Source organism: Lampetra fluviatilis, chromosome 57, assembly GCF_964198595.1.
Source record: "Lampetra fluviatilis chromosome 57, kcLamFluv1.1, whole genome shotgun sequence".
Taxonomy (NCBI): Eukaryota; Metazoa; Chordata; class Hyperoartia; order Petromyzontiformes; family Petromyzontidae; genus Lampetra; species Lampetra fluviatilis.
In genome coordinates, this window is record NC_136331.1 from 8,909,305 (window position 1) to 8,937,181 (window position 27,877).

The 27,877-nt window shown below is 54.6% G+C and overlaps 2 protein-coding genes across 2 annotated transcripts; both read left to right on the plus strand.

Annotated features, from left to right (window-relative positions):
- Positions 1–816: 816 nt before the first annotated feature.
- Positions 817–8,299, plus strand: LOC144950412 (cysteine-rich venom protein-like). The gene is made up of 7 exons (XM_078880524.1): positions 817–839; positions 2,952–3,129; positions 4,563–4,653; positions 5,479–5,627; positions 6,022–6,116; positions 7,420–7,508; positions 8,122–8,299. The coding sequence occupies exons 1-7, from the start codon at positions 832–834 to the stop codon at positions 8,259–8,261; spliced, it is 750 nt and encodes a 249-aa protein (XP_078736650.1). The 5' UTR covers positions 817–831; the 3' UTR covers positions 8,262–8,299.
- A 3,423-nt stretch (positions 8,300–11,722) lies between these two features.
- LOC144950342 (uncharacterized) lies at positions 11,723–27,760 on the plus strand. The gene is made up of 9 exons (XM_078880460.1): positions 11,723–12,240; positions 13,624–14,148; positions 14,945–15,222; positions 16,621–16,716; positions 18,361–18,530; positions 19,650–19,738; positions 20,273–20,330; positions 20,668–21,563; positions 23,785–27,760. The coding sequence occupies exons 1-9, from the start codon at positions 11,839–11,841 to the stop codon at positions 24,034–24,036; spliced, it is 2,766 nt and encodes a 921-aa protein (XP_078736586.1). The 5' UTR covers positions 11,723–11,838; the 3' UTR covers positions 24,037–27,760.
- The last annotated feature ends 117 nt before the right edge of the window (positions 27,761–27,877 follow it).

The window sequence follows — 27,877 nt, forward strand, 5'->3', positions numbered from 1 at the left end:
CCACGGGGAGAGAGAGAAATATACAGCAGCAAGCGTCAGGGTCAGGATCGAACCCCAAACTCCTGTATACCAGGCGAGGTAGTTAACATCTCCTAGCCACCGTGATGATGATGATGAAAGAGACACGCAAACTCCAAATATACAGCAGCAGGTGTCAGGGTCGGGATCGAAGCCACGCCCCCCGGTGGTTAAGATCGACAACGGAGCGGCGGCCAAGGCACGGGACGCGCCCGTGAGGACGTCCGCCCAGGGAGGAGACGGAGCCGTGACAATCAGCCGCTCCCCCGTGCGGATCGTTGTATCGTCACGGAATCGTGAGAGGTGGCGGCTTGGGCAAGGCCTCCATCCGGCAGTGGATTGACCATGGCTGATTGATGATGATGGTAGTGGTGGTGTAACAACAACAATGCATTTCGCAAACGGTTTGGAAAAATACGTCGAAACTAAAAAAAAACCCGTCATTTATCTTCCATTTTTAAAACAAAATTACACTTCGAGCCGAGCTCCATTGAAACTCATTTTGAAAATACCAACTTGTCATCGCGTGATGAATGTAAACAGATCGACAAACATCATGGGAAGCCCAGGGCGGCGCAGAGAGTGCGGCATTTGCATGACGGCTGCGCGTGTTTATTGGGGGCACGGAGGGCGCGACTCTGAAGATTTCTGCTGGTCAGGGCAAAAAAACAGAATTGTACAATTTTCGGTGTCTGCTGTCACATTGGCAACATTATTGTGTCGTCACCACATGCGGCTGCGGGTGATATAAAGGGTTTGCTTGGTCCACCGTGGAGCATTTACAGCAGACTCCTGATCACCTGGCCTCTCAACATGAGCACGTAAGTAATTGTCATCGCCACCATCAGGGGACCTCCCTTGCCGCTGTCAAAATATAGGAATAGGTTTTACCCCTTTCCTGGCAATAAAACAATTGTGTTCAGATGTTAAAACATCAAAACAGACACATTTTGCAAGGAATCGTGTCCGCATGAAACACATATACTTGTGGTGAACATGCAAAAACAAACCATGCTCTGGTAGTATATTCTTATATTCGCTGTTCACCCCGAGCTCTCAATGTCCTCATAGTGGCATTGTATTTGTGCTGTTCGCCTTTTGGCGTCCTCTGGTCTAACTATGTTTGAGACTCGGCTCTAAAGAAAGCTGCCTCTGGTGTGGACCAATCAGTTTTAAAGACAATGCGTCAACATATACTCCGAGAGAATGTTTTTTGTTTGCATGTTCACCACAAGTATACGTGTTTAATGCAGACATGACTCCTTGCTAAATGTTTCTGTTTGATGTTTTAACAACGTAACACGACTGTTTTATTGCCAGAAAGGGTCAAACCTATTCTTATCATCACCACCACCATGAGCACAACAATCCATCCATCTATCCACCTGCATGTTGGCCCGTTCTATCGCTCCATCTCCTCCTGCGTGGTGATCCACTTGGACGAATCGTGCCCACGTCCCAACTCGCTCCTCTTCGTGGGCGATGTCGTTGTGGAATCCTCCCGTTCCTCTCTCCGTCTCTCTCGGTGTAACTAAAATACCCTTCTGAGTTAGGAATGAAACTATGTTCTGTTTGACCAGGTAAGAGCCACAATGTCGCTATTCTCTCGGCAGCGACCCGGCCACACGTGACAGCCCAAGTGGCCTCGTCACATGGACACGTGGACCTCGTGGCGGGACCCCGGGGTCCCGCATAAACGGAAGTCAAAATCGTCATTAAATTTTGACTTGAAACTTTCGCGACTGCAGGAATTCATATTCTTTGGTGCTTCCGGTAAAGCCACGTAGATAGAAAAAAATAATAATACAAGTAAATAAAATAAAAAACGACGACGTTTCGTTCACAACACAAGCGATCGTCTTCAGGAGGAAACTTCGTAGTTTTATTTTATTTACTTTCATTATGTTTTGACTTAACGCTTTCATGACTGCAAAAATTCACATTCTTTGGGTCTTTCGGTAAAGTCACGGAGAACAAAACATGTTTTAGCAACACAAGCAGTCGTCATCCTGATGACGACTGCTTGTGTTGCTAGGTCCCCCAGTCGTCATCCTGATGACGACTGCTTGTGTTGCTAGGTCCCCCAGTCGTCATCCTGATGACGACTGGGGGACCAGTTTCGTGGAAGACAATTTTTTCACGGGGGGGGGGGTCATCATTGGGTCTTTCCCCCTTTTCAAAGAAGCTCTCCAGCGACGTTTGTTTTGTACTCATTGTGGCTACTCGGGGTCAGAGCTTGTGGGCTCACCACAACTGTGACTGAGTCAAGTGCGCAATGCGGGAGAGAGGCGCGGATGGAAGTTGTGAATAATAGAACAATGGGGAGGGGGGGGGGCGCACACGGACTCACCGCTCTCACCTCCTGCTGCTGCGCGGCCCGGTTCCTAACAGGCCACGGGCAGGTACCGGTCCGCGGCCCGGGGGTTGGGGACCCCTGCTCTAGATCATCTCAGTGCATGTTTATAATTGTGGAGGGATAAAACCGGAGGAACCAAAGAAAAAACCAACGCGACCACGGGGAGAGAGACACGCAAACTTCAAATATACAGCAGGTGTCAGGGTCGAGATCGAACCCACGACCTCCTGTATACCAGGCGAGGTAGTTAACATCTCCTATCCACCGTGATGATGATGAGAGGGACACGCAAACTTAAAATATACAGCAGCAGGCGTGAGGGTCGGGATCGAACCTCCTGCATAGCAGGCGAGGAAGATGACATCACACCACGTGGCTTACCTTCACTTCACCTTGACCTTCTTATAAGTAGCTGCTGCTGCTGCTGCTCGTGATGATGAAGATATTGATGACATGTTCACAGTGATACGTTTATAATGATGATGTCAGCTTAAACTGATCTATGAGCGTTTTTTTTGGGTGAGATCGCATGAAATATAACGATCGCGAGGGCTGACGCCGCCTTCTCCGCCGTCAGCTGCCGTAACGCGTTGGCGGCGCTGGTGGCCGCGACCTGGCTGCTGGCGGGCGCCTACGAGCTGCAGACGATCGAGCAGCTGGACACGAGCTCGCCGGACGTGCAGCTGGCCATCGTGAGGCTGCACAACGAGCTGCGCGCCAACGTGACGCCGCTCCCCACCAACATGCTCAAGATGGTAAGGCCTGAGCCAGACCAAGGTCCGCCCACACACGGGCACGGGTCCTGCGAGTGGGACAGCAACAACAACAAACGACCACACACACTGGCCGGGTCCTCGTGTTGAACCCACATCCACAATGCGTGTGGGAAGTCCACAGGCCTCGTGGCTCTCCCAGGCCCACACCAAGCTGCGGGATTTGTTTGAGCAAAATAAACTCCAGGCTGGATTCGACTTTTGGGGGTCTCATCCTAAGCCAGTGGGATCTCAATCGGGGGTAGGCACGGACCCCCCCCACCCCCTCGTGGGGGTGCACGTGGCAACGTCCCAGGGTGTGCAACGTCGGGTGATTTATAAATGTGACATATGTCGTACGCGAGAGTCATTGGCGCATAATCATGGACGACTCTGCCAACTGACAATAACTACGATGCAATTATAATCCACGTGGTCACCTTAGAACAACATTAAGGACATTTTCTAAACTCGCTGATCGTGAACAATGTTGGTTTACACGAGCAACCAGCATCGCTGTCAACCCCTTATCAGTGCCCCTACCTCATTACAGACCCATTCAGAACCTTATTGGTCACCCCGTGCCACTTATACATCTCAACGTTAATCCTACAAGGTTCCATCACAAGGGAGAAACACAAATACATAGACAAAGAACACTTCGTGGCCCGTATTGAAACGGTTGTTCACCGTATGGACCTGAAAACTCAATTTCCCCGTAAACCGTGTGGGTTGACACGCTATGAACCAGTGAGCATGAACAAATTACCTCACGCTTGCAGAGCGTCTGTTGATTTTTGTTGTTGTATTCGCTGGCAGTTACATAACTACAAAATGGGACCTTGTTTGCCAGTATTAAAGTACGAAAACAAGAAGAATAGGTTTTACCCTTTCTGGAAATACAACAGAAGGTGTTAAGATGTTCAAACACCAGATATAAACCTTTTTTTCAAGGAATCAAGTCTGCCTTCACCACACATACTTGTGGTGAACACGCAAACATGGCCTAATAATAATGAGGGCATTGTCTGTTTGCATGTTTCGCCCCAAGTGTGTGTGGTTAATGCAGACTTGATGCCTGGCAAAAGGTGTATATTTGGCGTGTGAACATCTCAACACAATTTGTTTTATTGCCAGAAAGATTTTTCAAACTTATTCGTTACCGAACCAGTTGGGGTAACCCCACGAATTTGGCAATTAAGATTAAAATATCGACGTTCATTAATCCATACGTGTATTTCTCAGAACCACGTTGGGTCAGACAAAATGGGGGGGGGGGGGGGGGGGTTAATGGATTGAAACAAAATTCAAACAAGGAGGGGGGGGGGTCACACAGCAGTAGCCAAGAAAGGTTGAGAAGAACCATTGCTCTCGATATCCCCTGCGTGCCATCTGGTGACGCAGTGTGACCGTCTGTCCGTCTGTCGCCGGCACAGGAATGGAACTCGATCGCTGGCAACAACAGCCTGGCCTGGGCCAAGAGGTGCATCCTCAACCACAGCCCCGCGAACAATCGCAAGACCCCAGGTGAGGGTACCTTGAAGAGGGCACGGAGCAGAGGAGGCACTTGGACGTTGAGCTCACCTGAGCGCTCGACCCAGGGCACTCACAGCAACCACGGCCCCGACCACAGCCTCGGCCAGAACCACAGTTCGATCCCGAATCACGGTCATAATTCTGATCGTAGCCCTATACACATCTCTAGCCCTATCCACATCTATAACCCTATCCACATCTCTAACCATAACCCTATCCACAGCTCTAACCATTAACCTGTCCACATCTCTAACCATAGCCCTAACCACAGCTCTAACCATAACCCTGTCTACATCTCTAACCATAACCCTGTCCACATCTCTAACCATAACCCTGTCCACAGCTCTAACCATTACCCTGTCCACAGCTCTAACCATAACCCTGTCTACATCTCTAACCATAACCCTGTCCACAGCTCTAACCATAACCCTGTCCACACCTCTAACCATAACCCTGTCCACAGCTCTAACCATTACCCTGTCCACAGCTCTAACCATAACCCTGTCTACATCTCTAACCATAACCCTGTCCACATCTCTAACCATAACCCTGTCCACAGCTCTAACCATTACCCTGTCCACAGCTCTAACCATAAACCTGTCCACATCTCTAACCATAACCCTGTCCACAGCTCTAACCATTACCCTGTCCACAGCTCTAACCATAACCCTGTCTACATCTCTAACCATAACCCTGTCCACAGCTCTAACCATTACCCTGTCCACATCTCTAACCATTACCCTGTCCACATCTCTAACCATAACCCTGTCCACACTCTCTCACCCAACCCGTGCCCGCCGGTCGTCGGTCGCACAGGGTTCCAGTGCGGGGAGAACATCTTCCTGGCCACGGGGCCGCTCTCGTGGCAGGACGCCGTGCTCGACTGGTATAACGAAGCCGATGAGCCGGGCTTCATCTTCGGCAAGGGTGCGGCCGCCCCCGGAGACATCGGCCACTACACGCAGGTGCGCGCGTCTGTGGGGAGCGGCGGTGCAGCGGTTAGCGCGCTGCGCGACGAACCCGGAGGCCCGATTTCGATGATGACAACGACGGAGATGAAAAGTGCCGGGTGTTTTTTGTTGTTGTTGTCAGCTGCGTAATAAAATCCGCAACTCAAGATGATGAATTCACGCGCGCGTCGCTTTTATACCCCCCCGCGCCCCCCGCTTCTGGCACTGCGAGTCATATTCTTCCTTCTCCCGTGATAGGCCCCGGTTTTTTCTTTTTTGAACCAGAGAGGTGGCAACCCTGGTCGGCGCGGTGGCATCAGCCGCGGCACCCATCGGCCGAGACGTTGACCCCCCCCCCACCCCCTCATTGACATCAAGGCTGTTGCCCTGCTGTTCTCCGTCCCTTCAGGTCGTGTGGTACAGCTCCTTCCAGCTGGGCTGTGGGGTCAGCTACTGCCCAGAGGCCATCTACAAGTATGTCTACGTGTGCCATTACTGCCCCGCGTGAGTAATCCATCAAGATGTGCACACGCGAAACTCGAGGGAACAGCGCCACTCGCGAGCGGGGGTGGAGGGGGGAGTGGGGGTGGAACACCCCACCGTCTGCACTAGACATTAACCAAACAAGAAAATGTTGCATAACAAGACCATTTATAAGGCTCACCCGCAGGGGACACTATTTCTGCTATGCACACGTCACTTTCATCATCAGCAACACGAATTTTACTTAGTTTTTAATACATTTTTTTAGATATTTCAAAATATCGCTGCTGTTTGCATTGTCGTTGTGAATTGTAACTGCCCTGATAGTGCAGTGTCTTTTAGCGTTCTCTGGTCTGACACTGGTAGTGAGACTTGGCCATGAAGAAGGCTGCTGCTGTCTCTCGTGTAGACCAATCAGTTTCAAAGACAACGCATCGGATATTATCAGAGCAAGTTTTTGTTTGTGTATTCACCACAAGTCCTGTGTGTGGTTAATGCAGACAGGATTCCTTGCAAAAGGGTTTTGTTTGGTGTTTTAACATCTTAATGGTAAAACCGATTCTTATACAGCAACACATGTTGACGACGCAAACCTGTTCTGTCCTGATGGGGATAGAGTGTTTCCCCCTCGCACGCGTGGTTTTTCTCCGGGCGCTCCGGTTTCCTCCCACATGTAAACGCTCATCAATTGGCCGACAACACCTTCGTACGTGGACGGCCACAGAGATTGGGCAATTGTTGACGCCGGCCCATCGTGTGGCTGCCTTCCTGCTTGCCTCTGGTTCCTCCTCTCGCCCCTCATTCATTCTCTCTCTGTGAGAGTGAGTGAATACTGTGCACGTTACAAGTTGAAATAATCACGACTATTATTGTTGCTGTGTTAACCAGGGTGGCTACCGGGTTCAAACCCGTGAACCTCCCAACGCCAAACGTGATACTGCTTGGTCATGGAGTTGCCACCTTGACATGCAAAGCATGCTGGGACATCCCGAAAAATTGATTATTCAGGGTGCTTCAAAATGTTTTTACACTCCTAAGAATTTGCAGCAATGCCACAATAAATGTGCTTCCAGGCTCTGGAGACCACCTGGAGAAGATTCCAGGCACGCGTCGACAATGATGACGAACAAGTGGAGACTCTTTGACTTTTTGAAGCTATTAACATCCATTTGTTATCATGTTACAGTGTATTATCCGTTCCTTTTCCGTTCAAAACGATAGTCTCGTATAAGTGTTCAAACATCTTTGAAGCACCCTGTCAAATCGGATAGCCCGGCTCTAGTGTTGAGGCTGCTGAGTATGACTTGCGTGTTGTCTCTCCCAGCGGTAACCTCAACACTCGCTTGAGCCGCCCCTACGACGAGGGGAGCCCATGCGGAAGCTGCCCCAATGACTGCGAGGACGACCTCTGCAGTGAGTGTCCCTCGCCTGGTTTACAGGAGGTCGTGGGCTCGACCCCGACCCTCACGCCTGCCGCGCGTCTCTCTCTCTCTCCACGCGGCCGTGTGGATTCTGGTAGTCTCCGGTTCCTCCGGTTCGTCCGTCCACAGCGAGTAATCGACGTGCGCTTCAGGTATTTGGCTGCTATACATGTCCACGTGACAACCCACTTCGTTGAGCTCTATCATTTGTGATAGCCAGGTCGCTTCTGCAATAAGAGCTACATTCGCTGAGTGGGTCTTACCTGGTAGAATAAAAGTGTAGTTTTAGTTTGTTGTTTAAATCAATGCAATATTAAGTCATTACAAACATGCCCAACCTAATTGCACGTGTGTAGACATTGTTCAGGAAGGTCACTGACCGGTTTCTAAACAGGCGCATGAACAGTTGCCCGACTGAGTGTCCGCGTTGTGATCGCCCTGCACGCGAGGAGAGAATAATAGCACGACAGTTTTGCTCACGTGTGTGTGACGTGTGTGTGACGCGTGTGTGACGCGTGCGTGCGTGTGTGTGGCGCGTGCGTGTGTCTCTGCACGTGTGCGTGCGTGTGTCTTCGTGTTCATGCTGTGCACACGGACGTGCACAGCCAACGCGTGTCCGTACAGAAACCTGTACGCGAACTGCGACCCGATGAAGAAGATCTACGGCTGCGCTCCAACGGGAAACGGGAAAATAATCCGCTCCTACTGCCCGGCCTCGTGCTTCTGCTCGGACAAAATCTACTGACATCCCTCGTCATCGTCGTCGTCATTGCATTACCATCATCATAGCTTCAATATAACCATCGTCATCATCATCACCATCGCATTACCATCATCATAGCTTCAATCTAATCATCATCATCATCATCACCATCACATTACCATCACATTACCGTGGTCATAGCTTCAATCTAATCATCGTCGTCGTCATCGCATTACCGTCATCATAGCTTCAATCTCATCATAGCTTCTTTCTGACAACTTCAATCTCAGGTCACTCTCATCATAGCCACAACATCAGAGCTTCGACATCATCGCAACTACAGCCTGAATCATAGCAACTACAGCCTGAATCATAGCAACTACAGCCTGAATCATAGCAACTACAGCCTGAATCATAGCAACTACAGCCTGAATCATAGCAACTACAGCCTGAATCATAGCAACTACAGCCTGAATCATAGCAACTACAGCCTGAATCATAGCAACTACAGCCTGAATCATAGCAACTACAGCCTGAATCATAGCAACTACAGCCTGAATCATAGCAACTACAGCCTGAATCATAGCAACTACAGCCTGAATCATAGCAACTACAGCCTGAATCATAGCAACTACAGCCTGAATCATAGCAACTACAGCCTGAATCATAGCAACTACAGCCTGAATCATAGCAACTACAGCCTGAATCATAGCTTCAACCCAATTGTCGCCTGAAGTTTAAGTCGTGCCGGAACAGCCCGGAACACTTTTCTAGGAATAATTTTGGCAACCCCCAATCCATCTCACGTTATATTGTCCTCGTGATACTGTGGCGGCGTGTGGGACTGTAGGGTACAATAATATCGGATTGTCATGGGTAGGCGCGCTGTGTACTCTAATGCAAGCGCTTCACGGCAAAATTCTCTTCTCCGAGCCAGCCGAGCAGCGTTCCGGAGAATCTCGAATGATAAATGAAGCTCTGGGTTTAAACTGATCAGAGCTTCGACCTGCTCATAGCTTTCAGACAATAATGTAGTAGCAGTAATAATAATAATGTACAAAGATATTATTGTGGCACCAAACCTCTATGAACACGACCTGGCTATTGCAGCACTCACGTTGACAACACTGGATGTGCTCAGCAGTTGGCGGCACTTGGACGCAATGGGGGTCGGGGGGGGGCATCCCTCAATAGCGCCGTGGTGCTTGGCAGGAATAACCTACAACCCACAGTGACAAAGCCTTTAACTTCAACTCATTCTGCTCGGCTGGCTCCAGCCTCCAGCCCCACTCAGGCATCCATCTCGACAGGTGACAAGGGCGTGGATTGGCTGTCCTGGAGGAACGCGAATACCCACGAGACTGGTGGTGTTGTGGCTTCGCGAAGAGGGCATGATCGATAGCTGTCCAAAACGTCAGAGACAAACACGATGTGCCCCATCTCACACTTGTTCAGATACGGCAACACCCCAATGTACGTTTCCCCTCTCCTCTTCACTCTCCCATGCGCTCGCCACGGGCACAAAGTTAAACACACATTTTTATGACATTTGGGAAATGTATTGCGCGGTTGCATGCTGGTATTGGTTACTTTATCTCGGGATGGTGTTAAGAACTGGGCGGGACAGTCCCAGGTTACCGAACAAAAATCAAATAAAAGTTCCTTCACAGCGTTTGTCCCGTCCGCAATCTGAGCGCCGCCGCCGGCTGCGCGGTGGACGGCGGAGAGAGAAACAGCCTCCACGTGGTCCGCCTTTGGGTGGCGTCTCCCGTCTGGCTGCCGTGTTCACGAGCCTCTCGTCTGTGGCGAGCCGCTGTGTTCTCGTGGGACAGGAGGGACGCGTGGGTCTGCGGGTCTCCCCCATTCGGGTGTCATCCCCCCGTCTGGAACGGAAGAACGATCGGGGCGTCATTGCACGACTGTGATTTTTAATGTCGGTGGTGTTTAGCGTTTAGTGGGGGAGGCCGCGAAGTTTCTTTCACCATTTAGTCCCTCATATAAGAATAGGTTTTACCCTTTCTGGCAATAAAACAGTTGTGTTAAGATGTTAAAACACTAAACAGAAACATTTTGCAACGAATCATATCTGCATTAACCACATATACTTGTGGTGAACATGCAAACAAAAAAAAAGTGCTCTGGTAGTATATGATGATGCATTGTCTTTGAAACTGATTGGTCCACATCAGAGACAGCTTTCTTTAGAGCCGAGTCTCACTAACAGTGTTAGACCAGAGGACGCCAAAAGGCGAACAGCACAGAGACAATGCCACTATGAGGACATTGGGAGCTCGGGGTGAGCAGCTTCATCATGGGAACCCACTTGCCAGTATCAACATCTAAGAATGGGTCTTGAAATCAAATGTGGTGACGAAGAGAGGCCGGGACCACACGAATTAGAGAACACACGCAGCAGGCTCACGGCATCGACCTCGCTGGTCTCGTCCAGGAGTGTAATCCATACCGTGTGAGTTCTCAGGCCCATGCGGCGTTTGTGTTTCTCCCTTGTGATGGGACTTTGTAGGATGAACGTTTAGATGTATAAGGGGCACGGGGTGACCAGTAAGGTCTGAATTTGTCTGTAATGAGGTAGGGCGCTGATAAGGGGTTGTCAGCTGTGGTTAAACCCTCACGTGAGCTCCGGTCATCCTAGCAGCAGCGGCAGCGGCTTCTGGCTGCTGCCCATCGAACAAAGGCGGCGGTCACCGCATCGCGTGGCGCTTTCGGATGTGCTTGTGCGGCCGTCTGGAACGCGCTCTTCCTTCCAATGCTAGGAAGGCACTGGGAGCGACACTTTTAAATCGTCATCTAGGTTGACAAATTCGTTTCTTTAGAACTGCTTGTTGTTGTTGTGTTTAGTTTGTTGTCCTTCCTCCCTGCACCTCCGATTAGCACGGTTAGCTACGTACGGTGCGAAAGAAGTCCAACATCCACGAGTAGAGGGACATTGATCACAGTTCTTCCAACTGCGTGATGCGCTGGTGGATGTTGTGAGCCGAACGTCTGAACCTCGTATTGTTGAAACGTCGTGTGGATTTCTCTTCAACAACTACCGCACATCTTTGAAAAAGAGCTTCATAGCTCATCGGATTCCTCCAGGGTCGATGCAGACTGTGATTGTGAACGCTATTGGCACTGCTGCTGAAGCACGGTGGCCAGGAGATGTTGACTACCTCGCCCGGTCTGCAGGAGGTCGTGGGTTCGATCCCGACCCTGGCGACGCCTGCTGCTGCTGCTGTCTATTTGGAGTTTGGCTCCTCCGGGTCCCCACTAAACATTCAGAAACGCGCGTTTAGGGCAATTAGCTCCTGCTATAAATGTCCACATGATGATAAGCCCACTTCGTTGAGCATATCCCGCAAGACGTCTTCTCAATCTCCGGCAAGACGTCTTCTCCATCTCCACAAGACGTCTCCTGAATCTCCGCAAGACGTCTTCTGAATCTTCCAGAAGCGGTGGTGGCGTTCGCCAAGGATCTTCCAGAATCCGCGCGTTGCCGCTCCGCCAGTCGAGGGCGAGCGTGACAATAGAGGACGGGTGGGGGGGTGCTGGGTGAGAAGGGACAGAAGCACACAAATGAGTTTTAGTTGAAAGTCTCGCTCTGCATAAAATATGCGCGATGCAGTCAAAGATCTGCAGTGAAACGGCCGCCAAGACGATGCCGGAGAACGGAGAGACCGAAGAATCGAGCGCGAAATCTGACGGGCGACACACGCCACGGCCCGGCGAATCTGCGGAAAATGCCGAAGCCTTTCCCTCGCCTGAATCGGCGGCCGCCCCAGAGGCTCCTTGCCCGGCGGACGAAGGGACCCTGGACGGGGTCACCGCCTCGGGACTGGTTCTGAATGGGTTCCCGTTCCTGAAGGCGGGCGAGCGGCCCTTCTCCCAGCGCGGGAGGCTCGTCGTGAACAACGTCCCTCAGGGAGCCAGCGAGGACGACCTGAGGAGGTTCTTCGCTAAGTTTGGGCGCCTCTCTGAGGCGTGCGTCGACTCCGACACGCGGGAAGGAGTCGTGAGGCTGGTGAGGGCACGTCCATGAGTGAGGAGGTGAATGAGTGGGGTGGGTGGGTGGCAGGGTGTGTGAACGAGTAGGTGGGTGGGTGAGTGGGGTGGGTGGCAGGGTGTGTGAACAAGTAGGTGGGTGGGTGAGTGGGGTGGGTGGCAGGGTGTGTGAACGAGTAGGTAGGTGGGTGAGTGGGGTGGGTGGCAGGTTGTGTGAATGAGTAGGTAGGTGGGTGAGTGGGGTGGGTGAGGTTAGGTGAGTGGCAGGGTGTGTGAATGAGTCGGTAGGTGGGTGAGGTTAGGTGAGTGGCAGGGTGTGTGAATGAGTCGGTAGGTGAGTGAGGTTAGGTGAGTGGCAGGGTGTGTGAACGAGTAGGTAGGTGGGTGAGTGGGGTGGGTGAGGTTAGGTGAGTGGCAGGGTGTGTGAACGAGTAGGTAGGTGGGTGAGTGGGGTGGGTGAGGTTAGGTGAGTGGTAGGGTGTGTGAACGAGTAGGTAGGTGGGCGAGTGGGTGGATGGATGAGTAGCTATAGTAAGTTTTACACGAAGGCTTTCGCAACCAATCTCATCCATAATACAGGTTTTTGGGCTAGATCGCGTATAAATATATAAATGTGTCACGTAAACACAACGTGCCAATTCGTTACCAGTTCAGCACACCGGTGTGTTGGAGAGCAAATCCACAACATTTACAATCTGAGTACAGAGTAAAATCTGAGTAAAGATTGTAAATGGTGATTTTTTCTCCAACACACCGGTGTGCTGTACTAATAACGAATTTCCACGTTCTGTTTACGTGACAAACCTTACTACTGTAATTGGCTGCGTCTGGTGGTGGCGGGTTTAACGACTCATTCATATTCACGCGATTTAACCCCAAAAACCCAATGTTATAGGTACAGTATGATAACTAGAGGGTGTGTGAGTGAACTAGTGAGTGAATGAGTGGCTGAACGAGTGAGTCGGTGGATGAGCGAGAGCGTGGGTGGGTGGCTGAGCCGAGTGTGCTCTTGGTTGAGTGAGTGGATTCGTGGATGGGCGCATATTCGGATATTTGAGTGACAAATATCCTAAGCTGGGGCTGGCATTGCATCGGTATAATACTGCAATAATACTATCCCTGATTGCAATCTTATATTATGAACAGTGGTTCTAGTACCAGCCCTGGTGGCTATACGAAGCACTGTAAAAAAAACAAAGATACGACTACTGGTCTCTAATCCCATGCTTATGTCAAAACACTCATTATCCACAAGCGAAGTCTGTTTGTTACCGTCTGTCAGACCAATTGCATAACATATCTCGTGTGAAAAGTTCCATATTTCTCGGCACTCGCCCCAACAGTCTGGTAAGGCTATACGGAGGATCTTTGTTGTTTTATGTGTTTAATTGCACGAGCACAGGAGACCAGCGCTCTGGCTGAAATCGCTCGCACCGAGTTGGACGGAACTTGCTGGGGTCTGCCCGCCCTGCCCAACCCATCGACCCCGCCGCCACCGCCAGACCCATCGGCTGACCCCACCACCGCCAGCGCGGACGCCGCCAGCAACGGAGAATGCAGCCCCGCCGAACTCGCCGACGGCGACGACGACGGCGACGACGCTACCGCGGCGGGTGCGGCGGCAGCAGCCGCGGCAGTCGAACTGGAAGCAGCCGATGCAGCGCAAGCAGAAGCGGCACCAGAAACGCCGGAGGCGGACGCGGCAGAAGCAGCGGGAAGCGACGGCCCGGCCGATGGAGAAGCAGGTGATGCGCCAGGGGAAGAGGGTGAGACGGGCGTAGCGGAGAGCACGAACGAGGAGGAGGAGCAGGAGGAAGACACCACGGTGGAGGGAGCGGATTCGAATTCGGAGACTCAAGATGCGGCGCCACTTAACGAAGGCAAGGGGGAGGCCAACGGAGGAGAGGAGGAGGAGGAGGTAAAGGAGGTGCGTATATGTTAGCATTGAGCTCATGTGTGAGTTACTCTGTCCTGTACAAACATCCACAAAGATCCCCCCCTCCCCCCCGTATAGCCTTAACTGCACTCTCAGGGCAAGTTCTGTTAGCGAACGCCTACGAAGGTCGACACAGGACACAAAGGAGTGGTGTGGCCAGCACCGCCGCCTTTGTCTCCCCAGTGCTGATGGTTACACACCGCACCAGGTACTCAATTAGGGCTCAGTGGCCTGCAGGGAGGCTGAGGACTGGTTCACGTTTCACTCACTGCTGATGTTCACTGCGGGCCAGGAATTAAACTCGGGTCACCAGGTTCATAGTGCCTGCCACTGCTCGCACGTATAAATACACATACGTGCACACGAAGACAAAGATCCCCCATATAGCCTCAGCAAACTTTTGTTGCAAGTACTGTTAGCGAGCATCTATCAAGGCCGGCACGGTGCACGAGGAGGTGGGTGGTCAGCACCATGCTAGGTCGCCTTGGACTCCCCAGTGGTGATATTCACACATCGCACCAGGTACTCATTTGAGGCTGAGTCGGCTTAGGGGGGGCCCAGGACCGGTTTAGATATTCGTCACAGATGTCGGCCATGAGCGGGAATCAAACTCGGCTCGCAGAGCGCTGACCGCTACACCACGTACAAACACACAATCGTGCTCACACACTGACGGCATTAGACGTTGGGCAGACAGAATGTAGACTAAGCGGGTGAGTGAGTGACTGACTGGTTTAACCGAGCGATTGGGTCGGCGGCTAATGGATCGCGCACGTCGCCACTGCAGGCGGCCGAGCCGCAGGGCCCGAGGGTCCGCGTACGCCGCGCCCGCCACTCGGCGGCGCTCTCCGTCGGGAACCTCTCGCCTTGCGTCTCCAACGAGCTGCTGGCCGAGGCGTTCGGCCGCTTCGGGGAGGTGGAGAGGTCCATCGTGGCGGTGGAAGCCTCGGGCAGCGCCAGCGGAGGGAGCCGGGCGTCGGGGCGCGGGCGGCTGGAGTTTGCGAGCACCGAGGAGGCGAGCCGGGCGGCGGAGGCGTGTCGCGACGGCGTCTTCCTGCTCACAGCGTGAGGGCTTCGTGGCGGACGGGGGACGGTCGCGCTGCACGGGGCGACCCGCTTTATTTGGCTCGTTAGATTTTTTTTTCTCTCTCTGCTGACGTGATACTCCCCCCCCCTCCCGCACGTCGCGTCGCCAGACAAAGGATCCATTGGGAAATCTTGCAGAGCGGCGCTCGCTTTCTCGGAGAGCAGCTGCGGAGGGAGAGATTCTTCACGGTAGTGGGCGCTGCCCACTCAGATGAGCACGGTTGGCTCCGTAAATGTTGCGGGTTTACCCCCAAACACAACCGGTGTGCTGAACTCGCAACTGATTGGCGTGTTTCGTTTGTGTGATCAACCTTACTAATCGGCTGTGTCAGGTGGTTGGGGGTTTTTAAAGACACATTTATATTTACGCAATATAACCCAAATAAAATTATCGTGGATGTGAAAAAGTTCAACATGCATATTTTCTTAACCTGACATTGCATGACAGTCAAGCATCTTGGGTGTGTTATCGTGAAATCAAGTTGCTTCTGTTTGGCCGGGTAGAGTTTGTTGTTGTGGCACAAGAGGAATTGGAGTTGAGTGGACCTGCTGATAACAGGCACCGTTATTGACGATATCGGCCTCTGGGATGAGACTCGTGAAGGACGCTCCTGGGCAGGCGGTGGAAGTTACCCTCCAGCAACAACAGAGGGCGGTAGAGCAATGCTCACAATATTGAGCATAACTCCAGGCGATTTAAAGCATTGCAAGGGCACAGATGGGAAGAGCATTTGACAGTCAGCCTCGTCCGTTAACCCATTACAACCTGCTTGACCTGCCAATGGTCCTTCATCGCTAAAGTGTACCGAGTGTGGCACAAGCACCATTGTCTTTTCACCGGCGGATAGAGGTGAATGGCAGTTGTTGCTGCTATACTGTGTACGTGCGAGTGCTGTATTGGCACTTTGCTTATTGCTTCTTTTGCCACCGTACAACCGAGCTGCACCAGGGCCGTGCCGAGCCAGCCCGACGTGGCTCGGGAGGCGCCGGTGTTGTTTGTTCACTGCCGAAGCCGTGCCAAGCCGTGTCGAAGCCGTGCCAAGCCGTGCCGAAGCCCAAGCCGTGCCCAAGCCGTGCCGAAGCCGTGCCAAGCCGTGCCGCCGACCTGTCACACGTGATGAACGAGTCAAGGCGCACGCAGATGACGCCGTGTCCTCCGTGTCCTCCGTGTACTCGCTTGATAGAGTCGTTCATCCTACCGCTGGCCCAGCTTGGCCCCAAGCCAGATTTCAGACGTCTTTTTCCAGATAGGCACGTCAAACACCAAAGCGGAAAAAAACCACCCTGTGCCGGCTCAGCTCGAGTGTGCCAGTGGGAAAAAAGGGGGTTATGTACGAAGGCCCTGGCTCAGGGCTGTTTCTTTACGGCTGCGTGCAGATGCCTCCGTCCTGTGATGGTGGAGCCCTTCAAGCAGCTGGACGAGGAGGAGGGGGTCCCGGAGTCGAGCCTGCCCAGAACCCTGCACTACTACAAGTGAGGGCATGTGCTGGGCCGCCCCCCCCCCCGCCCGCGATCCCAATCATCGCGCGGCACTTTCAGATGCGTTTCTGCGGCCGTCTGGAACGCTCTTCCGTTCCGATCTTTGGAAGCCACTGGAGCTCTGCACTTTTAAAATCATCATTTCTTTAGGACTGCTTTTTGCATTTTAGTTTGTTGTCTTTCCCCCGCACCTCCGATTTACGCGGTTAGCTACGTTACGGTGCGGGGAAAACATCCATACTGTGCATGCATAACACAATCCCAACTTGGCACTGAGATTTTGATCCGTCATGAAAACTTCATTCGCAATTGCATCTGACTCGGATACCCGTGTCTGCCCACCGACTTCCATTGCCCACAGACGAACAATGCCCATTTGACTAGTTTTCTGTACATACAAGTACAATAGTTGCCCTATACCTGTTTAATGTTTCCCTAACTTAGTTTGTATTCGTGCGATGATCAGTCTGAACGTAATCTGCTCGAGCCCACTCGCCCTCCGGGTTAATTTATTATTTGACGTCGATTCATTTTTCGTGCAATATTTTCGACTTTCACCCCATGATGCTGGTTTTTTTTTGCTCTTAATTAATACTTGCCTCATCGCTGTATTTTATTTCGATTTCTTTTCTCATTTTTGCTGACAACCCAGGTCGCTCTCGCAAGCGACTCTTTGTCCCGAGTTCTCACCTGGCTCAACATGATCTCGTCTTAACGTCATTTATATAACGCCTTAACCCAGGCGCTTTACAGAGAATTGAGAATGATATAACAACAACAACGACGCGTGTGTGCGTGTGACTGTAATTGGTCGAGATTAGGTGAATGAAATAGATGGGGGGAAGCAATGGGGGCGGGCGAATCTGTGATGGTGCGTGAATTAGGTGACAGCAAAATTGATGACAAATCGATTGAGTCTCCACGCGTTTGCCCCACTCATGTGCGGGTGTCCCCCAGTCCTTGGCAACCTTCTCCACGCTGCCCTGTCCTGCGCCGTCTCTCTTTCCGCTCCTCGGCCCACCGTGTCCGCTTGCACCACATCGCCCCCCCCCCCCGTCTTCTTCTTCTGCCCTCCTCCTCATCTTTTTTCCTTCCACCTGCATCACTCGCCACCTTCTGACCCACGTCATTTCCCTGTCGTCTCTCCGCATGACCGAACCTCACCTGAGCCTCTCTCTCATCTTCTCTGTGATTTCTAACCACCAAAAAGTCTTCCTCTCACGTCTTCATTTCTCACCCTGTACTTCCTTGTTGAAGAGTGATTGCGGTGCAAAGAGAATATGAAGTGGGAACAGTGACGGTGGTGGTGGTTGTTATGAGGGGGACATTAAGGCGGTGTCGTGGGGGTGAGCTAGAGGTTACACTAAGTGTGAGTTATGAGTGAGGAGCGGAAACTTAGTGAGTGAAGGTGACCGCTTCATGCGGAGGGGGAAGTTTGTTCCAGTGAAGTGGCGGGGGGGGGGCGAGAAGAGAGAAAGAGCAAAAGCGTGGATTGAGCGCAAGGAGGAGAAGGAGGAACAGAGAGAGAGCAAAGATGGAGAACGTAGAGGGTGAGAAGATAAAACACAGTCGCCGAGTGAACTCACCTCCCGCTCCTCCGGCTCTCCGTGTCCCGCTCTCCATCACCGCTCTCCGCAGGGAGCGCTCGAAGGCGCCGCGCTTCGCGACGCCGGGCACCCTCGAGTTTGAGTTTGCGGCGCGGTGCCGCGCCCTCGACGAGATGGAACGGCTGCACGTGCAGCAGGTGGAGCGCGGCGTGCAGCGTGCCCGGGAGAGACTGGAGGCCGAGATGGAGGCGGCCTATCACGGTGGGTGGGTTGGTAGGTGTGTGGGTTGGTGAGTGGGTGTTGGTGTGTGGATGGGTGTTGGTGGGTGGATGGGTGAGCGGTGTGTGTGAGTTGGTGAGTGTGTGTTGGTGGGTGGATGGATATTGGCGTGTGGGTGTTTGTGGGTGGGTGTTTGTAGGTGGGTGTTGGTGAGTGGATGGGTGTTGGTGGGTGGATGGGTGAGTGGTGTGTGTGGGTTGGTGGGTGGGTGTTGGTGGGTAGGTGGGTTGGTGGGTAGGTGGGTTAGTAGGTGTGGGTGTTGGTGGATGGGTGTTGGTGGGTGTTGGTGGGAGGATGGGTGTTGGTGAGTGGGTGGGTGTTGGTAGATGGGTGTTGGTGGGTGGATGGGTGAGTGGTGTGTGGGTTGGTGGGTAGGTGGGTTGGTAGGTGTGGGTGTTGGTGGATGGGTGTTGGTGGGTGGATGGGTGTTGGTGGGTGTTGGTGGGAGGATGGGTGAGTGGTGACACGTTTGCTGGATGATTGCAATTACACACTAAAAAAATCAAAGATCCCCAGTATAGCCTTTAATGGACTGTTAGGGCAAGTGCTGTTAGCGAGTAGCAGCACCTCTAAAGGCCGGCACGGTACACGAGTGGGTGGGTGGCCAGCACCACGCCCGACCGCCGTTGTCACCCCAGTGGCGATGTTTACACACCGCACCAGGTATTCATTTGAGGCTGAGTCGACCTAAGGAAGGAGGCCCAGGAACAGTTCTGATAATCGTCACTGGTGGTGGCCATGAACGGGAATTCAACTCTGGTCACCGGGTTCGTAGCGCAGCGTGCTCGCCGTTACGCTGCCACACAGACCCACGGACCCAAACAGATCCCCCATTTGGCCTTTAGCTTTTCAAATCAACGTGGTGAATACTTATGCGCACGCACTCGCTCACTCACATGCAATCGCTGTGAACTCACGCCCATACAAGCACGTGCGTGCGCTCGCACACTCACTCGTTCGCGTGTTGACTGGCGTATGCGTCGCTCTGTGTGTGTGTCGCTCTGTGTGTGTGTCGCTCTGTGTGTGTGTGTCACTGTGTGTGTGTGTCACTCTGTGTGTGTGTGTCACTCTGTGTGTGTGTCGCTCTGTGTGTGTGCGTAGACCGCGTGCGGCGCCGCGAGGAGATGCGGCGTCTCGACGAGGAGAGGAGGCGTCACATGGACTCCCAGCGAGCAGCCTACTCCTCTGACGTACGCTCACCACCGCCAGCCCAGCGTCTAGCCCAGCCTCTAGCCCAGCCTCTAGCCCAGCCTTTAGCCCAGCCTCTAGCCCAACGTCTAGCCCAGCCTCTAGCCCAGCGTCTAGCCCAGCGTCTAGCCCAGCGTCTAGCCCGGCGTCCCACCCTGTATCTAGCCAGGCCTGCAGCCTGGCGCTTAGCCAAGCATCCAGCCATGCGTCAAGCTCGGGGTCTCGCCAGGCGTCTAATCCAGTATCTAGCCAAGCGTACAGCCTGGGGAATGTGTGCGTATTGAATTTCTTTGCACCGTACGTAGACACCCGTGCTAATTAGAGCCTCGTGGTCTAGTCAGGTGTCTAGTCAGGTGACTAGCCACGTGGTCTAGTCAGGTGTCTGCCACGTGGTCTAGTCAGGTGTCTACCACGTGGTCTAGTCAGGTGACTACCACGTGGTCTAGCCCAGCGTCTAGCCCAGGTGCTGGCTAAGAGGGCATGCCCTGGCGCTCTGTACACTCGGCTCATGGGCATCTTTGTGTTTTGATTTCCAGGCGCAGCATCCCGTCGCGGATGAACACCCTGGAACGGAACTGGAAACGGAGGGAGCGAGTAAGAGCGGCGACGCTCACCGATGATCCCTGTGAATGCTCCTCCTGACGATGACGATGCCTTGACCACCGCTGAGTAGGAAGACGATGAAACTGCTGCCGTTATGGGTGATGATGTCGCTTTTGATAATGTCTCCACGACTGCTGATTGTGGCGGCGATGATGATGATGACGACGACGACAACACTGCAGCTTTTAATGTTGCGACCGTTGACGATGATGGCATACATCATCATCAGTCGCTGTTCATGACAGTCCTGCTTCCGCTCTTGCGGCTTTTTCTGCTCCAGCTGATGCCGATTCTCTCTTTCCCCTCTCTCTTCCCCGTGCACGTACAGACCCTTACTCCTCTCCTCTGCCGTACAAATCGGAGTCGGCTCACTCGGCACGCACCACGCCCATCGCCGCACAGACGCAGCAAGCAGCGCTGCAGCATGCGCAGCACGCAGCACAGCAGCAGGCGCAGCAGCAGCACACGCAGCATTCGCAGTACACGCAGCACACAGTGCAGCAGCACACGCAGCACACAGAGCAGCAGCAGAACACAGCGCAGCAGCAGCACACGCAGCACACAACGCAGCACAGGGAATACTCAGAGCTTCCTTCGCAGCAGCAGCATCCACAGCAGCAGCATCCACAGCAGCAGCAGCACCTACAGCAGCACCAGCAGCACCAGCAACACCAGCAGCAGCACCAGCAGCAGCACCCGCAACACCCGCAGCAGCACACGCAGCACACGCAGCACCCGCAGTACTCGCAGTACTCGCAGCACGCAGATCGCGCCGTGCACGGCTCGCAGGCGGAGCGCATCTCCCGCAGCGTGCACGGCGCTCGCGTGGCCCATGCGGAGCAGCACGTAGCGCAGCACGTAGCGCAGCACGTAGCGCAGCACGGAGAGCAGCACGGAGAGCAGCACGGAGAGCAGCACGGGGCGCAGCACGTGGAACACGAGCAGCACGGGGCGCATCAGCAGCAGGCGCAGCAGCAGCATGCGCAGCATGCGCAGCACGCGGAGCCGCACAGGAGCGACATGGAGCTGCCCTCGTCCTCCGCGCACCAACAGCGCTCGGACCTGGGGCAGCTGCTGCTGATGGCTCCGGAGCAGAGGAGACTCCACGGGGGCCACGGAGGTCACGGGGGTCACGGGGGCCACGTGGGTCACGGGGGCCACGGGGGTGCCGTCGGTGTTGGAGACGACAGGCTCTGGGCCGGCATCCCGGAATCGATGGCGCTGGTGAGTTTGAGAGAGACGCGGGGAGGCGAGCGCGTGTGGGGTTTGTGCGAGGCGAGGCGAGGGGGTGAGGTGTGCGAACGTTGAGTGTGTGCACGAGCATATATTGGAAGAAAATTAGTCACCCCCTGTGAGTGGCTGGCTGAAGCGCCATCTGCTGAGGAGTACTGAAGGCGATCCAGAGTCTGAGACCAGGAAAAGGGCCGGGCAGAGATGATCTCCCTAGCGAAATGCTGAGGGAGGGTGGCGTTTGCGCAGACTGCCCTATATGACATAATAACAATCTGGACCACTGGCCGGGTTCCGCAGGATTGGAAGGATGCCCCGGTGGTCCCCCTCTTTCAGAAGGGGGACCGCACAGACTATAACAACTACAGGGGCATCTCACGCCTCAGTGTGTCGGGAAAGGTCCTGGCAAGGATTCTTCAATATTGCCTTGCCAGGCACGCTGAGGAGAGGCTTGCAGAGCCCCAGTGTGGTTCTGCACAGATGCCATATTTTCTGTCTTTTTGCTACAGCAGAGGTGTAGGGGATTCCAACATGATCTACATCTCTGCTTTATTGACCTGGTTAAGGCCTATGATACCATCAGTAGGCCTATGCTCTGGGTTGTGCTTCGTGCTTTCAGAGTCCCTGACTCTGCTCACTATCATTAAAGACCTTCATGATAATGGGCAGGCCCGGGTAAAACTACGTGGCCGGGAGTCGGAGCCATTACCTGTACACCTTGGAGTTTGTGAAGTCTTCTATGGCTGTACCGGAGGAATTTATATCTGGTACAGATACAGAGGGAGGCTGATCGAATCCCAGGTGTGGTCAAGAGATGGCTCCATATTGGTCAACCACGTTATGTATGCTGATGATCTGGTAATTGCCGCTCACTCAGAGGAGGAGTTGGAGGCGATCTTGCCAGTAAGAGCACCTGCCTGGGTATTTTGTGCCATCAAACCCTCTACCCCCTGAACTCCCCATTGGTGATGGGGCAGATGTGGAGAGAGTGTCGAGTTTTCCATATCTGGGTAGTGTGCTCATGGGTTTGACAGCAGAGGTCTCAGAAGCATTAGAACGGCATTATCTTTTCATCGGCTGCGTAATGCTGTGTGGAAGCTACCTGGTCTGTTGCTCCACGCGAAGTTTTGAGTCTTCTTGGCCACGCTCATGCCCTCCTCTATCCTTGCGAAACATTGACCTTCCTAATGGAACATCTTCGCCAGTTATAAACATTTAGGCTGGCCTACCTACGATCCATCCTGAGTTTAACCAGGCTGGATTGTGTGAGGAGCTCACAAATCCTTGAAAGATCTAGACAAAGTCCCATCGGTGAGCTCCTCCAGCAGGCAAGGCTGCGTTGGCTGGGTCATGTAGTCCGGATGCCCAGCCACCGCATGCATAAACAGTTTTTGTTCAGCCGGATAGAGAAGGCTAAATGGGCACGGCATGGCTAGAGAAGAGATGGAGTGATGTTGTATTGAGTGGACTTGCCAATGACAGGTACCAGCGGTGTCAAGATCGGCCTTTATGGAGGAGGCTCGTGAAGGACGCTACTGGCCAGTTGCAGGCAATCACCCTTCGGCAACAACGGAGGGCGGAGGAGCAACGCTCACAACAACCAGCAGAGTGCCGGGTGGCTAAAACACAGCAAGTTAGCACAGTAGGGGGCACAGTTGGTGTATCCGCCAGCCATCTCAGTCAACCTATGGCACCTGGGTCTGTCCCATGACCTCCTGCCAGAGGACGTTTGACACTTCACGTGGCCTTAATGTGCACATGGCCTGGCACAAAGCGCCGTGCTGACGTCACCGCCACTTAGTGGCGATTGGCGTCCCGTGACGACCTCCTGCCGCCCGAGCCACCCGATACTTCGCGAGTGGCCTCGAAGTGTGGCCTGGCACGGGCGGCGGTTTGGCACTTACGTCGAACTTCGTACGTAGCCCAACTGTGCTCAGCAGAGGTGCGGGGCGACGTCGCCGTCTGTTGTTGTCGGTGTTGTCGTCAGTGTCGTCGTTGTTGTCGTCGTCGTTGTTGTCGTTGTTGGAGTTGTTGTCAGTGTTGTCGTTGTGTTCGGTTTTGTTGTTGTTGTCGGTGTTGTCGTTGTCGTCGTCGGAGTGGAAGATGGCAAGCGGCGTTCTCGCTGCCCGTGCCGCAATCTGGAGCGGTGAGCCGCCGATGCAAAACCGCCGTGTGCACCCCCCCCCCACCCCTGCGTCTGTGCGGTCTCCCGCAGGCCGGCTTCGCGCAGACCAGCGCCGTGGCCCTCGGCGTCGCCGGACTCATGAGCCTCTCCCAGTACGATCCGTACCGGGACGCGGGCCCCGCAGCCGGCACGGACGGCCGGGGCCACGCCTCCGAGTCGGACGCGAGCCGCTACGCGAGGCCGGACCGGGGTCGGGACCCCGCGATGGGCGCGGCGCCGCCCGGCGAGTACGTGCCGGCCGGCGACGAGTACGAGGCGGAGATCAAACGGCGACGGTTTTAGGCCGTGGGTACTCGCGGTCGTGTTGCCGTGCGTGCGTTCCTTTCTGTCGCACCGTACGTAGCCGACCGTGCTAAGTGGGGGAGGCATCCCGCGCACCCGCCCACGCGCGTGCGTGTGTGCATGTGCGCGTGTCTTTTTCGGGTCGTGCCCGCCCGTCGTTCCGCGGCGCGATTCCGTCCGACGTTTCACGCCGGAAGCCGAGTTGAGTTCCTGAGGGAGCCCCCCAGCACGTGCAGCGAAACGTCGGACATCGTGCCGAAGAGCACAACCCCCGAAAACACGTTGGAGAATTGTGGATCTCTCTCTCCCATGAGTAGTGAAAGAACTGTGGTGGCGGTGGTGATGATGAGTTAAAAAATGTGTGTACGTAATTACGTGTTTGAGAGAGAGTGTGTGTGTGAATAATAGGGGGAGCGGTGGTGTAGCGGTTAGCGCTACTCTGCGCAGTGAACCCAGTGGCCAGAGTTCGATTTTCGCTCACGCCCAACACCGGCGACGATTATCTGAACCGGTCCTGGGCCTTCCCTACGTCGACTCAGCCTCAAATGAGTACCTGGTGCGGTGTGTCGTAAACATCGCCACTAGGGAGACAAAGGCGGCCGGCCGGGCGTAGTGCTGGCCACCCACCCCCTCGTGTACCGTTCCGGCCTTCATAATTGCTCGCTAACAGCACTTGCCCCAACAGTCTGTTAAGGCTATACAGGGGATCTTTGTTCGTGAATAATTTAGAGATCTGTCATACAGCGGTGAGCGCTCCGGGCTACGAACCCGGCAACCCAAGTTAAATTCCCAGCCGCTGGTCAAAATCACTGCTGGTTATTTGAACCGCTCCTGGGCCTCGTCCCGAGGTAGACTCAGCCTAAAGTGAGTCCTGGTTGTGGTGTGTAAACATGAGAAATGGGAAGACGAAGGTGGCTGGATGTGGCGCTGGCCACACCACACCCCCCCCCCCCCCCCGCGTTGCTGTGGGGGCGTGGATCTTTGTCTTGGTCTGCGTGTGGCTTCTGGTGGCATTCACGGGCTGCTGAGGCTCTTTCCACCACCAACTCGGCAACCCGCGACCGCCACTCGTCCTGGCGGCGCCACGCGGCCCTTCGAACCTCCCGAGTGCAGCCTGCGGGCGAGGCCCCGACGTGGGATGTTGGAGATGTGGGAGCGGCGCCGCATGTCCCTTTCAACTCGGCTAGCCAGGAACGCCTCCTGCGTCAGCCCAGGGTCTCCGGGGAGGCCCGGACCGCGTAACCCAATGCAGCCACTGCGGCCCTGTGAGCCACGGTCCTAAACTTCGCCCGTCAGGAGGAGGGGGGGGCAGGATGGTGCCGAGCCGAGGCCGCTGTGGGTTCGAGTCGGGGTGGTTAAAAATTGCGCTTTGCTGTTGACCAACCGCGTGAAACGAACTCGCGAACAATCGGTTACCGCTTGGTCGCGACGCCAGCCAATGTCCACAGCTGTAAAAGTCACGTTTGTGACCTCTTAACTGTGTAATGGTCAACGCACTGGAATCCACCCCCACCCCCTCCCTCCCGTCACCGCTTCTGTCGGCTCTGCAGCGTGAACGGGCTCATCGCGGTCGATCCCTGGGCCGTGTGTCCTGTGGGATAAACGTGTGGGTGTGCCGCCCCCACCCTTCCCAAGGTTCGTGGAGGAAGTCGGCCGGCCACCCTCTTAGGCAAAGCTCCCTGTGCGGTCCGCGCGTGTGCGCCAATCGGGCCAGGTTCTGCTATACGTACGTGCGTACAGTGGAACTTCTTTCGCACCGTACATAGCCAGCCGTGCTAAACGGAGGATGGGTGAGTGTGTGGGTGGGTGAGTGACTATGTGAGTGGGTGAGTGACTTTGTGAGTCTACGTATGTACGTACGTTAAACTTCTTTCGCACCGTACATAGCCAACAGTGCTAAACGGAGGATGGGTGAGTGTGTGGGTGGGTAACTATGTGAGTGACTTTGTGAGTCTACGTATGTACGTACGTTCAACTTCTTTCCCACCGAACGTAACCCAAACGCGCTAATCGGATCGTGCTGGTAGCGGTTACCGGGTTAGCGGTTGTCGCTGAGCAACCCTACAGGTTGCAGTGTCCTCCGTGGTTGACGCCCTCCTCCGCAGAGTTGCAGTGGCAGGCACCGCGGTACGGACCCAGCACACCTGGGTTCGACTCCCAGACGTGATGCTGGACATCGGCACCAAGTGGTATCTGTACCTTCCCGTGGGCCTCCCCCTAGGTTAACTCGGCCTTAAATTACCAGCTGGTGTATTGTGCACTGGAGAGAAGCAAAGGTGGCCGGACCAGAGCTACAGTATCACCCCCCCCCCCCCTTCCCTGCCTTCTTTTTGCCAGCCTTAATAGGTGCTCGCAAACAGCACCAGAACCCATGCTGTACGAGGCTCTCTCTCTCGAGAGAGAGTGTGTGTGATCGTGTCTATGTGCGCCTACGTGTACGCGCGCAGGGCTGTGGTGCGCGACGCTCGTTGTCTTTGTAAGACGGTGCGGCGAGTCGGTCTTCGCTGGGGATCGGTGCCAGGGAAGGCCGCTGCTTCCCCTCGCACACTCGGCTCGGCCCACTCCAACTCCCCCTCCTCAAACGAGCGCGTTCAACAACATTGTGGGTGTGCGTACGCGCGCAAAGTGGCCGGAGGCTAGCACAGCTGGGGATTATTGAATCCATCTGTGCGGAGGTCCGAGTGCTACCCCCACCGCCCGACGTGTGCGTTGATGGGTTGTCTGCGGGGGGGGGGGGCGGAACTCTCACGCGATGGCATTCGTGGACAAACGCCCCCAATGCAGCAGCAGCAGCAGCAGGACCCCACCTGAGAAGCAAAGACTCGTGCGAGGCTTTCCCCAACATAGAGGCTGCGAGTGTGCGGCAGCTCGCGAACAAGGGGATTGACAGGACGGGTGCAGAGGATTCGTTGGGACGTTTGTTGCGAGCCGCTGTTAGGTAGAGACGACGTCGTTTGGCAATGCCGCACGGGCGGCGATGCACGTGCCCGAACGTGAAGCGAGCGCACGAAGACAAAGATCCCCCATATAGCCTTAGCAGACGTGGGCCAAGTGCTGTTAGCGAGCGCCGATGAAGGCCGGTAGGGCACACACGAGGGGGTGGGTGGCCAGCACCACGCCCGCCGTTGCCCCCCAAGTGGCGGTGTGCACGCCCCGGAATCTCGTGCGAGGCCGAGTCGGCCTCTAGTGAGGACGCGCCGAGCACCGCAGGCCGCCAGCAAGCGCTGCGGATGAAGCCCTCGCAGGCTGCGGAGCCTCTGGTGCGATCAGCGCCGCGTCCTTGGTTTGAGTTTCCTCCCGGAGAGCCGCCGCGGTGCCAGGTCACGGGTCGTGGGGGGTCGCGGGGGGTCGCGGCGGTGCCGGGTCGCGGCGGGTCGCGGCGGTGCCGGGTCGCGTCTGCCATGCGGTGGGGACTCGCGTGGCTTGTGGTAAAATACAACTGGGGGGCATCTGATAAGGGGGCTGGTCGGTGTTGGAAAAACTCGCCACGTGACACACCCACGCGTGTGGATGAGCTACTACTACTACTGTTATTATTTTGTTGTTGTTTAAAGTACCCGCCCGCCGCGTTCGCATTTCCCCGTCTTGATTGCGGGCCGCACGGGGACTGGGTTCACGTCTACGCCGAATGTCCGGTGCCCCCGGGGGAGCGAGAATCCGCCCAGCGCCCTCCGGTGTCGTGAACAAACCCTGCGCGTGCCGAGCGGTGCCGAATCGTGCACCTGTCCCTGGGGGGGGGGGGGGGTTATTTTTTACAACGGAATACAAAAATAAACTTGTTTCTCTTTATTTTACCAAACTGACGGGAGCCTTGGATTTGTTTTCGCAGCGCGAGCGCCGA